The sequence below is a fragment of the Macaca fascicularis genome, chromosome 7, assembly GCF_037993035.2.
Source record: "Macaca fascicularis isolate 582-1 chromosome 7, T2T-MFA8v1.1".
NCBI classification, from domain to species: Eukaryota; Metazoa; Chordata; class Mammalia; order Primates; family Cercopithecidae; genus Macaca; species Macaca fascicularis.
This window is the reverse complement of record NC_088381.1, coordinates 8,367,355-8,384,198: the sequence shown is the minus strand read 5'-3', so window position 1 is coordinate 8,384,198 and position 16,844 is coordinate 8,367,355. Positions and strand designations below refer to the sequence as shown.

Here is a 16,844-nt window from a genome sequence, read left to right as displayed (position 1 = left end):
TGGCCTGGTGTGGTTGGCAGTTACCCCATCCAGAGGCCCACGTGGCACAGGACTGATGTCTCTGGCCAATGGCCTGGTAAGAGAACTTGGAAGTGGGTGACCCCTCTTCAGGTGTTCAGATGGCTGCAGCACCACTCAGTACCTCGCTGCCTGTGACACATGAGAGGTCCTGAGCCACAGTCACCCAGCTAAGCCACACCCAGATTCCCGATCCACAGAAACTCTCAGAGAATCCATGGTTGTTGTTTTAAGCCACTAAATTCCCGAGTTATTTGTTATGCAGCCAACAATAACTAATACACAGCATATTTTTTTAAGATAAAATAACGTCATGATTCCTAATGATACTTTGTCAGGTTTATAGGTTCTAACATTTGTAGTTTCTTTTTCCTGTGCCCCAAATTCCTGTTCTCAAGGACACCGGCATAATTTTGCATTGGTTTTATTCCGTTAACCTTACAACAGTCTCAGAATAACAATACCAACACTGCCAAGGACACATGATTGTAGATACAGATTACAATTTATTTGCATTTACTTTTGTCTTTAGAATACATCCCACAAGGGATGTACAGTCAGACGACTGTGTTTTAAAATATTTTGGAATAGATCACAACTGGATACACTTTTAGATTCATTTATTTCATTTTTCTCTTATTTGGAATTTGCTTTTTCCATTTAATTTTGTTTTGTAATTATATAAAATACTTACATGGTATGAAATTCAAATAAACAACATAGGGTGTATGCAGAGAGGTCAGTTTCTTCCCCTATTTGTCCCCCCACCTCCCAGTTTCTTCCTTTGTGTAGGTGACCATTTTGAGCATTTTACCTATTTTTATTGTAAGCATATCTTCCCCTTTCTTAGGTAAATGGTAGTGGAGTAGAGCCCTGCATGTCCATCTTGCTTTCTTCACTTCACACTAAACCCTGGCGGTGATGCCACAGCTCTGTGCTGTTCACAGCATGGAGAGGATATTCTGTAGGACTCTACTGTGTGGATAGATGTCTCCTATTCAGGAGCATTTGGGCGGTTTCCAGGGTTTTGCTATTACAGATAGTGCTGCTGCAGTGAAGCGCCTATGCATATGCTTTTTCCTGTTTTTGCCATTAAAAACAAATTATTTATTATGCTTTTTCTGGGAAGTCATCCTCCCAGCTGCAAGGGTTAGGATCTGTCTTGGGCAACTCTGCATCGTCTTGAGCTTGGCTTTGACCTTCCTTCCCTGACTCTCTGTTGTGGCTTGTCTTCCTCCTATCAGCCAGTGACTTACTCTTGTTCACTGGGAGTCTCAAGTTCAACACCGTGGAACCCCCAAATCTCTTTTATCAGTGACAAAGCCTGTGCCGCAGGCCCAGGTGTGGCCTCTCCCTGGTGAATGTCCATAGGTGTGGTTTTCAAATGGTGTCTTCTCTTTCATATCAGCCTTATAGGGTCACCTTCTGTGGGGGCTTCTTGAAGCACAGGCCCTGGCAGTAGCGGAGAGTCGGGTCTGGAGGCCACACCTTAGCTCGGCGGCAGCAGGTCTCACTTGAGATGCCAGTTACACGACTGTGATGCTCACCCACTCCTGCCTCCTCTCCCCAGTCCAGACCCAGGGGGCACTCCAGGGGCAGGCTCTCCTGCTGATCTGGTGGCTCGCCTCTCCCAGTCCTGTCCTGCCCCATTACAGCTGCAGCCCCTCCTGCCAGTTGAGGCCAGGTCCCATCTGCACTTTGGAACCGCACACGATCCGATGTCGTTTGTCTCCTGTCCCTATCACTCGCCCCTCCACTGGCTTTTGACCACATCTGCCCCACCCTGCATCTATCCACACCCCCCGCGCTACCTGCCCCTTTTCCTTCACAACAGGAATCTGGGAGTGGCCGCCTTGTTGCCTGCACCTCCCCTGCACCTCTCAGCCCCTCTCTGGCTCCGGCCCCGCCTTTTCTGAAACAGCTCTTTGAGGTCACAGCTGACTTCCTTGATACTGTGCCCAATACACGAGGTCTCCTTGTAGTTGACCTCCTGCTAGCATGGGCGCAGGCGGGCAGGTCTCCCTTTCTAAGCCCCTTCTTTTCCTGGTATTTAGCAGAGCAGAGTCCTGGGGCTGCATCCTGCCCCCTTGCCCATGACCTTCCCTTGCAGACTCATCCGTGCCTGCAGCTTCACTTGGCACCTGCAGATGGTTCATTCCCAAACCTGTTTTCTAACCAGGACTCCTGAGTCCAGCCACCTACTGAGCATCCAGGCTCCTGCCAGTAAACTTGCCTGGAGTCCCCAACCCAAGCTCAGTCCTCTCCCAGGCACCCCTTCTCAGTGAGGGGCAGGTCTCTCCATCGAGCTGTGCAACCATTGTCTAGCCTCCTCATCCTCTTTCAGACTCCAGTCCAACTTCCCGTCCTGTTGACGGACCCCTAAATCCCCATCTGTTGCTGTTTCTCCATCTCCATCATCACCCTGGTCCACACCATCATTGCCACTCACGTGCCGGGATGGCGACAGTAGCCCCTCAGCTGCTCTCCCTTCTTCCTCTCTGCTGCCTGCCCCTCTGCCAGAGTTCATTTCTAAAGGAGTAGTTGGGCCACTTCCCTGATGGATACCCTGGAGTGACAGTCCTTATGGCCTGTCACCCGTGGCTCCAGGGTCCTCACATCTGGCCAGCACTTCCCCCTACCCTGGACTTGTCTCAGCTGCTGGCCCATCCCCTGGGCTTCCAGTCCAGATATCCTATAGCTCTTCTAAGGTGCCATTGTCTCTGCACCCTAGGGCCTTTCACCTGCTCCCGCCTCAGCCTGGAAAGCTTTCTCCTCCTTTGGCCTGTGGCTTGTTGATTCCTTCTCCTCCTCCAGACCTCAGCTTAAATGGCAGCCACCCCCAAATTCCTCACCAGAGCAGGCTCCCCCGTCCCTTCCTTCCCAGGGCCATAGCCTCCCTTCCCAGCATTCGCCACGGCCCATCCTGATGCATTTGTTCTGTGGCTGTGGGACTGCTGTCAGCCTCACTGTGTAGCCTGTGAGCTCCATGTTTCTGTCTTGACACCGGTCTTCACACAGTGGGTTCAGAAATGCTGAGCCCCTGAACTCATGACAATGAAGTTGGGCGCAGCCATGACCCACTTAGATGGTCCTTATTTGTAAAATGGGGACCCTGAGATCGGTTCATGGGGTGGTTGAGGACCAGCTGGAACTGTACCATTGTTGCACAGAGGTCCTGGGGTGGTTGAGGACTGGGTGGAACTGTACCATTGTTGCACAGAGGTCAGTGGTTGAGGACCAGGTGGAACTGTACCATTGTTGCACAGAGGTCCTGGGGTGGTTGAGGACTGGGTGGAACTGTACCATTGTTGCACAGAGGTCAGTGGTTGAGGACCAGGTGGAACTGTACCATTGTTGCACAGAGGTTCTGGGGTGGTTGAGGACCGGGTGGAACTGTACCATTGTTGCACAGAGGTCGGTGGTTGAGGACCGGGTGGAACTGTACCATTGTTGCACAGAGTCGGTGGTTGAGCACTGGGTGGAACTGTACCATTGTTGCACAGAGTCAGTGGTTGAGCACTGGGTGGAACTGTACCATTGTTGCACAGAGGTTGGTGGTTGAGGACCGGGTGGAACTGTACCATTGTTGCACAGAGGTCCTGGGGTGGTAGAGGACTGGGTGGAACTGTACCATTGTTGCACAGAGTCGGTGGTTGAGCACTGGGTGGAACTGTACCATTGTTGCACAGAGGTTGGTGGTTGAGGACCGGGTGGAACTGTACCATTGTTGCACAGAGGTCGGTGGTTGAGGACCGGGTGGAACTGTACCATTGTTGCACAGAGGTCGGTGGTTGAGGACCGGGTGGAACTGTACCATTGTTGCACAGAGGTCGGTGGTTGAGCACTGGGTGGAACTGTACCATTGTTGCACAGAGGTTGGTGGTTGAGGACTGGGTGGAACTGTACCATTGTTGCACAGAGGTCCTGGGGTGGTTGAGGACTGGGTGGAACTGTACCATTGTTGCACAGAGGTCCTGGGGTGGCTGAGGATCGGGTGGAACTGTACCATTGTTGCACAGAGGTCACGGGGTGGTTGAGGACCGGGTGGAACTGTACCATTGTTGCACAGAGTTCCTGGGGTGGTTGAGGACTGGGTGGAACTGTACCGTTGTTTCACAGAGGTCTTGGGGTGGTAGAGGACTGGGTGGAACTGTACCATTGTTGCACAGAGGTCTTGGGGTGGTAGAGGACTGGGTGGAACTGTACCATTGTTGCACAGAGGTCTTGGGGTGGTAGAGGACTGGGTGGAACTGTACCATTGTTGCACAGAGGTCGGTGGTTGAGGACCGGGTGGAACTGTACCATTGTTGCACAGAGGTTGGTGGTTGAGGACCGGGTGGAACTGTACCATTGTTGCACAGAGGTCTTGGGGTGGTAGAGGACTGGGTGGAACTGTACCATTGTTGCACAGAGGTCTTGGGGTGGTAGAGGACTGGGTGGAACTGTACCATTGTTGCACAGAGGTCTTGGGGTGGTAGAGGACTGGGTGGAACTGTACCATTGTTGCACAGAGGTTGGTGGTTGAGGACCGGGTGGAACTGTACCATTGTTGCACAGAGGTCGGTGGTTGAGGACCGGGTGGAACTGTACCATTGTTGCACAGAGGTCCTGGGGTGGTTGAGGATCGGGTGGAACTGTACCATTGTTGCACAGAGGTCCTGGGGTGGTTGAGGACTGGGTGGAACTGTACCGTTGTTTCAAAGAGGTCCTGGGGTGGTTGAGGACTGGGTGGAACTGTACCATTGTTGCACAGAGGTCTTGGGGTGGTAGAGGACTGGGTGGAACTGTACCATTGTTGCACAGAGGTCTTGGGGTGGTAGAGGACTGGGTGGAACTGTACCATTGTTGCACAGAGGTCTTGGGGTGGTAGAGGACTGGGTGGAACTGTACCATTGTTGCACAGAGGTCTTGGGGTGGTAGAGGACTGGGTGGAACTGTACCATTGTTGCACAGAGGTCTTGGGGTGGTAGAGGACTGGGTGGAACTGTACCATTGTTGCACAGAGGTTGGTGGTTGAGGACCGGGTGGAACTGTACCATTGTTGCACAGAGGTCGGTGGTTGAGGACCGGGTGGAACTGTACCATTGTTGCACAGAGGTCACGGGGTGGTTGAGGACTGAGTGGAACTGTACCATTGTTGCACAGAGATCATGGGGTGGTTGAGGACTGGGTGGAACTGTACCATTGTTGCACAGAGGTCTTGGGGTGCTTGAGGACTGGGTGGAACTGTACCATTGTTGCACAGAGTTCTGGTGTGTTGGACGTGAGGGCTGCACTCCAAGACTCCCTGCCTTTGCAGAGAGCAGCGAGCCTTGTGGAGGCACCCCCACACTCCCACGTACACCTGTGATCCAGCTCCACTCAGCCATCCCCTCCCAGACCCCCAGGAGATGCGGGGACAAGTGTTGGAGCTAATGAGACCCCCTGGGGCCACACTGGTGCCTTAGAAGCCTCTGTCCACCACCCATGTTCAGGGTAATTTTCTCCAAAGGTGGCAGGAGTGGAGACCCTCAGGCTTGAAGCTGTGGAACTCCCGTCCCCTTCCCTGTCCAGAGGGCCTAGGGTTTTCCTTAGCGGTGTTTCAAACAGAGGCTTCTTCTGGCAGGGGAGAACCTGGAGCACCTTATTCTTCTCCAGACTGTGCAGATACACTGTGCATACGCCTATGTGAGTGAGATATACAGTGTGAAAAGGAGAAATCACTCTCTGGGGAGACAAGATCCTTAAACCTGTATCTTTATTTTCTTGTCATTTTGTCTCCCTCTGGTGGTCTCAGCTTACGGTCAGTGCAAGACTTGGGCAAAATCACAGCAATTTCTACCCAAACATGTGGGGCTAGCTGCTTTCATTTTCTAGTGAAGCTGTTGGATTTGGGTTCTGCGTTTCCTGCGGATGTCGAGAGCCGTGCCTGTGAATGTGATATATGCCCTGCACTGTGCCGCCCCCATTGGACTCTTCTCTGGGTCTGGGTTCTCCTCCCATGATGCACGTGAGTGGGAGGCAGGAGGCTCGGGCCACCGTGGGCTCGACTGTTTCCCACTGAACAGAAGAGCGAGGCAGGCGTGGAAGGCCCCCACGCAGAGGTGGGTGGTGGCTGGAGCTGCAGCAAGGCCCTTGAGTGCTTCACTGGCCTCGTCCTGGAAGCAGGCATCCTGGGTGCCAGCGGTGACCCCCTGCCTGGGATGGGGTACCCTTCACCCTCAGGAGCCTGTGCCCAGATGGGCCCCAGAGCTGGTGATGCTCACTTCAGGGGGAGACGAGGCCAGTCTTCCCTAAATCTACTCGAGGACATGGGTCGACATGGAAATGTGAACCTTGGAAGGGTCTGGTGCGCTGACCAGGGCCACCCTGGGGGCTGGCGAGGGAGAAGCCGGGGGCAGTGCCTGGGAAGGTAGGAGTCAGATTCCAAAGGGAAGGCTGGCCTCCCAGCCTCCCCAGGGCCTGGGGCCAACAGGGTGCCAGGCAGCCCCCACCACAGAGGACATAAGGACACTTGCCCAAGGCCCTGGTCACCTGCTGGGGCTGTGAGGCTGGGGTACCTGCGGCGCCTGGAAGAACCAGCGCTTTCCTGCAGAACAAAGTGACGCCATCTTGTGGTCAGTGAGAGCCACTGCATTGGGCGCCGCTGGGAGGCTGGGGCTTCACTGGGGGGTGCCTGTTGAGCCATGCTCACTGGGGATGGCAGGGTGGTGTGAGGTAGTAGAAACGGGCCTGCCACAGGCGCCAGGAGCCTTCCCAGCCCCACAGCCGGATGCCATAAAAGGGAGCACAGGGGATGTCTGGCGAGCCTGTGGCAGCCAAGGCTGTCATACATGCTGTCCAAGCCCCCCAGCCAGGCAGACGTGCATCCTTCACTCTGAAGAAGCCTCAGGGTAGGGTGGGGGTGCTGCATTGGGATAGCTGGATCCTGTTCTCTCTGTGGGGCTGCCTCTGATTCCCCTGGTGACAGGCCCCAGTGAACCCTCTGAGGGACAGGTGGGCAGGGGTTCCTCCCCTGGTGCCACCCCTGAATCCCGCAGTCCCCCACATTGGTGCGTGCAACCCTGCCCAGCTGGAAGGTTTATCGGCTCCAGAGCAAGGGGTGACTGGAGGATATTTAAAAGCCGTGGGAGGACGCCATTGACAGGACTCAGGTGCACAGGGGAGGGATAGAGCGGTCCTGTGAGGAGACACAGCTGGGAACACAGGTGATCCTCTGACCCCAGGGGCACGCAGACCCACTACTGCCCAGGAAAGCAGGGCCAAGTGGGCTGAGCACCGAGGCAAAGCTCCCCACCTGGTCTGTCTGAGCAGGCGAGGGAGGGCAGCCAGGAGTTTGAGGCAGTGGAGGAGTCTGGAATAGCTCTTGCACGGAAGAAGAGGCTGAGCTTCCCAGAGAGACAGATGAGAGTTGTGAGGGTGTCTGGGGGCATTTGGGGTCAGGAATTTGCAATACATTTACCATAGCACTCATTTGCCCTCTTGGGCAGCTTTTTCCAGCCTCAGGTCCAGAGAAAACAGGTTGGAGATTTGGTGAACTCCTGGGGGCAGATACACAGGACTGGGGGCAGGGAGCTGCGGATACTGGGCAGATGTTGTTGAGGTGGTGGATGGCGGCACCCAAACTGGGCCAGTCGATGATTTTAACAACGGAATGGGTTAGAGGTGAGACCAGGGATCAGCTGGCTGAGGGAGGGAAGAGGTTAGGAGGCTGCTGGCAGCGAGGGCTGGGGAAGCGCAGGATGGCTGGGTCCATAATGCTGGAGGGACTCAGGGTGGGGCCAGCTGGAGCAGGAGGGGAGCCAGGAAGCCAGGGTCAAAATCCCTGACGAAAAGGGCTCTGGCCAGGAGGTGGGCAGTCAGGAGGGATAAGGCAGGTGACGTGGCCAAAATGGGTCTGAGAGGACAACCCAGCCATGGTCTAGGATAGCTCAGAGGTCGGCTGACTGCAGCCCCAGTGGCAAATCCTCCTGTCCCCCTGATTTTGCATATAAAATTCTCTTGGCACACAGCCACACCTCCTCTGTTATATATTGTCTCCGGCTGCCTTTGCACCTCAGGTACAATGGTGAATGGTTGCCACGGAGACCACAAAGCCTAAAACACATACCGTCTCGCCCTTTACAGGAGAGGTTTGTCCACCCCTAGCTGGAGCCCTGCTGTCTGGCATAGGAGCCACTCAAGATTGGTTTGTGGGCAACGTGGGCAGGACTTGGGGGTCGGCTGGATATGGCTCTAACATGTGGCTCTTTGTATTTCAATTAATTAAAATTACATACAAGAAAACGGTCCGGTCCCTCAGCTGCAGAAGCCACAGTGCCAATGCTCAAAGCCTCATGTGGGTAGTGGCTCCTGTGTTTGGGCACTGCAGAGATAGAACCTTCCATTGTGGCTGGCGGGAAGGTTTGTTGGGCCACGATGGTCTAGGGGCAGCAGATGGAACAAGCATGATGCTGCCAAGCGTGGGCCTGCGGTGTGATGGGTGTGAGGAGCTACACGGGCGTCCTGAGAGGCTACAGACAGGCAAGAGCCTCGTGGGACAGATGCACAGGGACCGGCCAAGGAGAAGCCCAGGGCACAGTCAGGTCACCAGCATGAGTTCCGGGGCTGCGGGCAAAGCATGGAAAGTGCTGTCGTGTTTGGGATGTGACACCTTCTGGATTTGCAGCCTGTGATTGTCACCTTGAGTGACAGTCATCTGGAATCCTGGCATTGTCCTCCTGACACCGTTTGTGCAGAGTTTTCTGGCCCACGCGTTGATTTTGTGCGGTTACTTGCAGCACGGGCCAGTGAGGGAAGAGACCGGCCGCCCGTGGCTGGCTGCAGATCGCGATGGTTGGGCCCTTCTGTTTTGCATCCTGGCTGCCGTGTTCCTTGTGCTATGGCCAGGCATGCAAGCCCTTTGTTCAGGGGACTTCTCCTCTAGGAAGACTCTGACTCTGTGCCCTCCTTCAGTTCCAGGGCCCTGTGAACCAGAAGACCTCATCGATGGGATCATCTTTGCTGCCAATTACCTGGGGTCCACCCAGCTGCTGTCAGAACGGAACCCTTCCAAAAACATCAGAATGATGCAAGCGCAGGAGGCCGTCAGCCGGGTCAAGGTAGAGGTGCTTCCAGGGCCCCTCAGGGATGCCCACACACTTTGGGGGGCACTGGTGGGAGGGAATGTGGCGGGGCTTAGGCCCTCTTCCAGCTCTGACTGCACAGCCCTCGGCACAGGGAGCAGGAGTGGCCCAGGTGCCGACGAGGCTGAGGGAGGCTCGCGCCTTGGCCGGGAAGAAGCTGGCTGGGCAGAGGCAACCAGCTCCTTAACAGGAGGCCCACGGAATCCCAGAAATACGACCTTTGAAGATCATCATTCCAAAGCATTCTAGTCCTAAAACAGTCCCAAATCCCAGTTCCACAGTACGTGTATTTTTAGTGCCATTCGGAGTGCTTCCAGAAAGGGGGGAAAATATATCACGTTTTATTTAAATTCAGAACCTCAAGAAAAACTTTGACCTGCTTGTAGCTCTGAGTGCTCTTTGGATTGTCTGGTTTTTAACATTGGGTGAGCCCGGGCAAGGGGAAGATGAGACCACATCAGCAAAACTAAATGGGGTCGGGGGGAGGGGGCGCAGCCATCTGAGGTCTCAGCTCTCTGAGCAAGACAAGATCTGCAGATGCCCACCAGCCCAGGGGTGAGAAATGGGGACAGCCTCCTCCCCAGCCCTCACCATATACAACCTTCTCTAACAGAAGCAGAGGAGCACCATGAGGCCATCCGGGGTGGGCAGGAGGAAGCCAGGTAACCCAGGGCAGTGCTGAGCCCTGCTGGCCAGTACCCCTCAGCAGAGGCCCGGCCCTCCCACCCCAGACACTTGCCTGCCTGGAGCTCAGCTTGCCTTCCTGCCGGCAGATGGCATCTTTCCTGTCCTCCGTAGATGGGGTGGTTGGCAGTCATTTTTAGCACTCCAGGGACACCTGTGTGGGCTTCTCTTGGTCAATGTGTGTGCTTGAAGTGGGCAGTGGCTGTCCACCCGTCCCTGCTGGGCTTTGCCAGGCACCAGGCCTGAGTAGGGGGGCGTCAACCACCAGAGTGACATAACCTCACACACCTTCCTTCTCTCCGTGCCAACCTGCTTTTATTTTCTCTTCCATGCTCTCAGAGGATGCAGAAGGCTGCTAAGATCAAGAAAAAAGCGGTGTGTAGGGCCTTGAGGCCCTGGGACAGTGTTTGCTTGTGTTCCCATGGCTTGTCCTGGGCGGTGGGGGCCGGGGGGGTTGCCCTGGGTATCCAAATGATGTTGCAAAACAACTTTTCCTCATCCCTTGGTGGGTGAATCTTAGATGTTTGTAAATGAAACCACAGACACTTCAATTTTTTAACCACCCATTTTGGAAGGATTTATTAGTTCCTCTTTCTTAGCATCTCCGATGTTCCTATTTTACGTGGACATTTTAAATTGATATGACATTTAGTTGATATGGCAGCGTGGTGGGGCTGGAGCCTGGGCCTCCTGTGCAGTATCACTGAATTGTTCTGATAGCTAAAGATTCCTTGCGCTTAATTTACTAAGTCAGGAGGGTGACTTTGCCCGTGTGGGGCTTTCTTTATTGGAAATGAGTTTTTGGGCTGGGTGCAGTGGCTCACACCTGTAATCCCAGCACTTTGGGAGACAGAGGCAGGAGGATCATTTGAGCCTAGGAGTTTGAGACTGGCCTGGGCAACACAGTGAGACCCCTGTCTCCACAATTTTTTTTTTTTTTAATTAGCCAGGCATGGTGGCACATGCCTGAAGTCCCAGCTGCCTGGGAGGCTGAAGTGGGAGGATCACTTGAGCCTGGGAGGTCGAGGCTGCAGTGATCTGTGTTTGCACCACTGCACTCCAGCCTGGGCGACAGAGTGAGACCCTGTCTCTTAAAGAAAAAAAAAAAAAAGAAAGAAAAACACGAAAATAAGTGTTGAAACACCGGCAGACTTTTAAAAATGGGTTGACGTTGAGTCATTTGTTTGTCACCTGGTCATTTAGTAAATGCTAGAGCTTTTCCAATCCGCCTCATACAGAAAATACCAAAATAGTTGGTGTCACAAGGCTTGTTGCCCACTGTTTTCTTCTGTTTAAACAGCAGGAGATTTAGTTCCCCCTCCCTGCTTTGAAGTAATGCCATTGTCTGGCGCTGTGGTCAGAAGACCCCACGTGGGGACTCCCTCTTCTGCAGCGAGGCTTTGGTCCACCTAGGACGTCTACTTTGGTCCACCTAGGACGTCTACTTTGGTCCACCTAGAACGTCTACTTTGGTCCACCTAGGACGTCTACTTTGGTCCACCTAGGACGTCTACTTTGGTCCACCTAGGACGTCTACTTCTTGCCCAGTGGCGTCTCCTTTGATTCTGCTCAGGAGCAAGGGAACGATGGCGCTCACGCTCCTCTTCCCAGGCTGATTTCCTCTGAGCAAGGCAGAACGTGCCAAACATTGCAGACTTGCAGTTGGGATGTGCTTTTCCCAAAAAAGAGGGGCCCTCGCTTGCAGCCTCCTGGTCCAGCTGGAGCAGGGAGTCCGTACGGACTGCAGCCGGCTTCTGGGACTTGCAGGTCCAGCAATCCTACAGAGTCACTGCCGCCTCTGGAGGGGTTGGTACAGGCAGACCCAGCTCAGAAAGCCCTCTGCGGCCAGCCAGGTGGCCGCCTGACTACATTGAATTACGGTTTGTTCTTCCTTTTTGGAAAGTGGGATGCTCAGTGTCATTGTTGAAGGCCCCTTTCCTGGCCCGGCCACAGCTGTGCGGATGACTGCAGGTCATGCCCCCCATCCACAGACGTGCCGAGGCCCACCCTGTGGCCTGTTCTCTGGTGTCTGTAGGATCCGTACTGTTGACACCCTCCCTTCTTCCGCCAAGGAGGATGACGGGTGTCCTCTCCCTGCCCTGTTACTGATGGTTTCCGCTCCAGCCTGGGTGGCTTCAGGCTGCCCCTCTTCTCCCATCCAGGGATCCCAGCCTCAGGTTTCCTCCACAATTTTCACTAATGCCAAGGTCCACCTGCAACTTTTCTCACTTACTTCTGTCTTGACCTACTTTTTAGCAAGAGGATTTTGAGCCACAATCCATGAATATAACCTTTAAATGCATGCTGATGCTGAATGTAACCAAATTTTTAAAAACAGAAGAAGTTCCTCCACAGCTGCAGATTGTCAGCTGCACTTCTTTCAACTCCTTTCTCTTTCTAATGAGTTAAAAGCAAAAAAGCCCAAAAGACCCTTTCCCTTGAAAACTGAGCTAAAATACACTTTATTATTACAATACCGGGCCTCTCTACGACTCAGAATTCTTGAGGAATTGTCAGCAGGGAGATTTCTTATTTCAGATTTTCTGGTGAATAATTAAATCATAGTTTTTGCCGTTTTGAAATGGAAGATAGACCACCCTGGGCTCCCCAGTGACCATGGAGAATTATTCACCTTGGTGGGCAAACTAATAGAACTTGAAATTCATTGCCACTGTGCAGTGGTAATTAGGATTCTTACAAATGTAAAAACCAATGAAAGGCTCTCCTAGTTTGGGGCAGACCCTGAAGAGTTCACTCAGCTCAGAAGAGCCCATGAAACCTGTCTCACAGCCATATGGCAGGCATGCTACAGTGGCTACAGGTGATGAATGAGGCCATTTGTGGGGCACGTCTCTTGGCTTCTCCGTCATTGTGAGGACAGCACTCAGGCCAGCCCCAGGGCTCAGTCTCCCAAGGCCACTGTGGGGTGGACATGAGGGTGACTGTTTAAATCAGAAGGAAAGGCTGACATTTTCATTCAGCTCCTCTGAAAATGTCTTCCCCATTTCTTAAGGATACTTAGAATCCCAAATCCAGGAAATGTAGCCTGAGTCTATAAATTCCACAGGGGTTGGCCAGAGGGGCCCTGCTTGCCACTGACAGGAGGGGCTGTGGCGACAGACCCAGGCATCCCACCCCATCTCGGTCAAGCTCCTGGCGGCCGACCCTCCGCCCTCCTGGTTGCCTCTTACAGACTGCCTCAAGAACTCACACTTAGCTAGGTGACGCGGCCGGTGGCATGCAGGCAGATTCCTGATGGCCAGTAGCATTTCCTTCTGCGTAGACTCGGGATAAAATTGCTGAGCCTTCCTTCCAGTTATTACTTTTTACATTGACAGATAAAATTGTATTTACTGTGTACAACATAATATTTTGGAGTATATACACATTGTGAAATGACGACATCTAGCTAATTCACATGTGCATTACATCACAGTTATAATTTTTGTAATGAGAACACTACATTCATTATCTTAGCAATTTTTAAGAATATGAAATATTCTTAACAGTAGTCACCACGATGCACAATAGATCTCTGGAACTCATTTCTCCTGTCTAGCAGGAGCTCTGTGTCCGTGGACCAATACTTCCCCCTTCACTCCTTTTGCCCAGCCCCTGGTAACCACCATGCAGCTCTCTACTTCTACTGTGAGATTGATATTTGTAGATTCCACCTGAGCGAGATAGAGATCGTGCAGTATGTATCTTTCTGTGCCTGGCCGATTTCACTACACAGTGTGTCCTCTGGGGTCATCCATGTGTTGGAAATGACACGGCTTCTTCTTTGTGAAGGCTGAGTAGGCCTCCAGCGTGTCTGCCGCCACATTTCTTTATCCATTCCTCGTGAATAGGCATTGGGTTGATCCCATGTCTTGGCTGCTGTGGATGGTGCTGCCGTGAGCATGGGAGTGCAGGTGTCTCCCAGACATGCTGATTGCACTTCCTTTGGAAATATGCCCAGCAGTGGGATTGCTGGATCACAGGGTGGTTGTAGCTTGAAGTTTTTGAGGAGCTGCCATACTATTCCCCACAGCAGCTGCACTAATTCACACCCTCCCACAGTGTACCAGGGTTCCCCTTCCTCCACCCCACGCCAAGGCTGCTTTTTATCTTTTTGATAAAAGCCATTCCGACGGATATCAAATGATATATTGTTGTGGTTTTAATTTGGATTTATCTGGTGATTAGGGATGTTGAGCATTTCGTCATAATGCTATTTGCATGTCCTCTATTCCGAGTTGGTTTTTAGATTTTAACAGCATCCACTGTCTTTTCTTAGAATTCTGAGGGGGATGCCCAGACACTGACGGAAGTGGACCTCTTCATTTCCACCCAGAGGATCAAGGTTTTAAATGCAGACACGCAGGTAAGCGTTAAAGGCAGTTGTTCAAAATCAGGTAAACTCCTAAGTTCAACTCCTTCTTGTCCCATGATATAGGCCCTGGTTCTCAGCAGCTTCTCTCCTGTGCCCCCTGCTCCCATCAACCCAAAGCCCATAGCTCGGGCTGCAGGAGGAGCAAGGAGCGCACAGCAGTTAGCAGTTGTGCTGGCGTCACCCCAGGGCTCTGCAGGCGGGAGGTGGGTGGGAAGACCTGCTGGGTCTTCCCCTGCTCCGCAGTCCCGGGGAGCCTGACCTCTGGAGACAGAGGAGGCAGCAGCCCCCACTGTGTGGCTCACACTGCAGCCCACCACTCCCAACCCCAGCACCGTGCCCCGACCACCCTCCAGGTCCTCACACACCCAGATGCGGGCATGGTGGTGCCCTTCCTTGTCACATGTGTGTCCTGTGTCCAGGCTTGCGCCTTGTCCCACTGATCTTTGTGTCCTGCACCCCCCTATCCTGGAACCAGCCCCCTCCTGGAGCCTGGCACTTGGTGAAAACTCAGGGAGACAGGTGCCAGGGCTCAGGCACTGGGCGTGCAGCACTGCACAGCCTTGGACTTCATTTTCGGATCTTTTGTGGGCAGACCATCTGGACTAGATCCCCCTCCCACCCTCCAAGCCCCACGCCTCATCACCCACCTGTGCTGGGGGGCCCCAAGACCACCGCAGGCTGGATGGTTTCGGAGGACTGACAGGACTCCACACACTCACAGCTGAGATTGATTGCAGCAGACAGCTCCAGAGCGGAACTGGCAAAGTGGGTGCGGGCTTCCAGAGCCCTCCCCGCAGTCACACAGGACACACTGAACCCCCTGGCAAGGGGCTGTGACAAGAGAGTGAAGTGGTGTCTACCAGGGAAGCTCACAGACACTCAGCCCAAGGTGTTTACTGGGAGCTGGTCACATAGGTACCCTCTGCCTGGCAGCTACCAAAATTCCAGACTCCCAGGGGGAAAAGAGGTGTCCAGCCTAGACCACGTTGTTTGCACAAAGGGTTTAGGCAAGAGGAACCATGTTTGTCAGTTCGGGTGCTGGGACCCCTCTTGAGATCCACGTTCCCAGATGCCAGAGAGGGCCAGCCTTGCAGGCGGGCCTTTCTGGGGACAGCAGCTAGGCCTGCCCCGGTAACTCTTCTTGCCAGTGTGCATGGAGGGCGGTGCCACACCCTTGCCAGTGTGCCTGGAGGGCGGTGCCACACCCTTGCCAGTGTGCCTGGAGGGCGGTGCCACACCCTTGCCAGTGTGCATGGAGGGCGGTGCCACACCCTTGCCAGTGTGCATGGAGGGCGGTACCACACCCAGAGTGGGAGGATGGGCCGGGGATTGAAGCTGGGCTGCATCCTCTAGAGCTGTATAGCCTTAAACAAGTTCCTGAACATCTCTGAGCCTCCTCATACCCACAGCCCCAGCTGAAAGAGAAACTCTTCTGATGGATCCTGTAAAGGAGAGATAAGAAACCCCCTAGCTTGGCCCAGTTTAGGGCTCCCTCCACTGGCCTCTTCTCCCTTCCCTTCCTTTCCCCTCTGAATCTTTGGATTCTGAACAGGGCATGCACATTAAATCTGTTGAGGCAGAGGAGCTGGAGAGGAGGGAACAGGTAAGAGAGACTGGGAAGGCCAAAGTAGCCAGTCAGGGCAGGAGAGCAGATGCGGCCATGTTGGTCGGCAGCCTCTGTCTGTGAGGAGGAGGAGGAGGGATCTGCCACTGATAGGAGCTGGGGAAGAAACATGTTTCTGACACCTGGGGATTGATGCAGGCATTTATGACAGTGACAGAAATCAGGAGATGCTGAAGAGCCACTCTAGCTGTTTCAGTGTCCCTCCCTGGAAGGTGACTCTTGTGGTTATGAAACACCCTCATGGCTTTGGCCAGAAAAAACGTCAGCTGCAGAGACAAAGGTGAAGCAGCATCCACTGCAAAGTGGATTCTGTGAGGAAGAAATGAGGTCCAGAGGTTGCAGAAACACTCAAGTTTCTTTTGTGAACAGAGGACAAAAGCATAAAAGACCAGTGGATTAATTTTTCTGAGCTTTGTGTGCAGTCTTGTTAGGTAGGGGTTGTGGGCAAGATGCTGGCTGGAGATTCCTGTCCAAGGACAAAAGCCATCAAGAGTCGTGGGCCTGCCAGAGGCCGAGGGAATTCAAGTCAGGTGGGCTACTTTGGTGTCTCCTGACCCAGGCCCAGGCTGCTTGGGCTCCCTGGGAAGAGCTCATTGAGTGACAAACATTGGCCTTGATGCTTTCCTCTTCTGCACGGCAGGAAGGCCAGGCCAGGCCAGGCCACTCCTGGGCCCATATGGGAGAGCACCTTGTTCAGGAGGGACCCTTCTCCAGAGCCATGAGTGGCTTCTCATCTGGGAGCAAATGGGTTTCACTATATGGCAAGCCCCTGCTCCAGCAGAGACAGCCCGAGAGCTCACCTGACATCACGCCTCCCTGGGTTCCACACAGTCCATTTGGGAAACTGGGACTGAGATGCGGGCAGAGTGACTTTGACTGTGAACCAGTACCCTAAAACGCTCTGTTAACTAGGGCCGTGGTTCCCAACCAGCGTGATTTTTGTCCCCCAGGGGACATTTAGCAATGGCTGGAAATAATTTATGTTCTCACACTTGGGAAGGGGGAGGCGCTACTGGCATCTCCTGGGTAGAGGCTTGGA

General features: G+C 53.6%; 1 protein-coding gene across 11 annotated transcripts in view; it reads left to right on the top strand.

Moving 5' to 3' along the window:
• Positions 1 to 16,844, top strand: part of APBA2 (amyloid beta precursor protein binding family A member 2) — a 240,109-nt gene that overhangs the window by 202,631 nt on the left and 20,634 nt on the right. For 8 of the 11 annotated variants that reach the window (XM_065547670.1, XM_065547669.1, XM_045397158.2 and 5 more), the window contains 3 exons: positions 8,953 to 9,098; positions 10,146 to 10,181; positions 14,086 to 14,172. In XM_065547670.1, coding sequence (XP_065403742.1) covers positions 8,953 to 9,098; positions 10,146 to 10,181; positions 14,086 to 14,172 — 269 coding nt within the window. The remainder of the gene's footprint in view (positions 1 to 8,952; positions 9,099 to 10,145; positions 10,182 to 14,085; positions 14,173 to 16,844) is intronic. The other 3 variants (XM_065547676.1, XM_073995405.1, XM_073995406.1) reach the window with 1 other exon arrangement.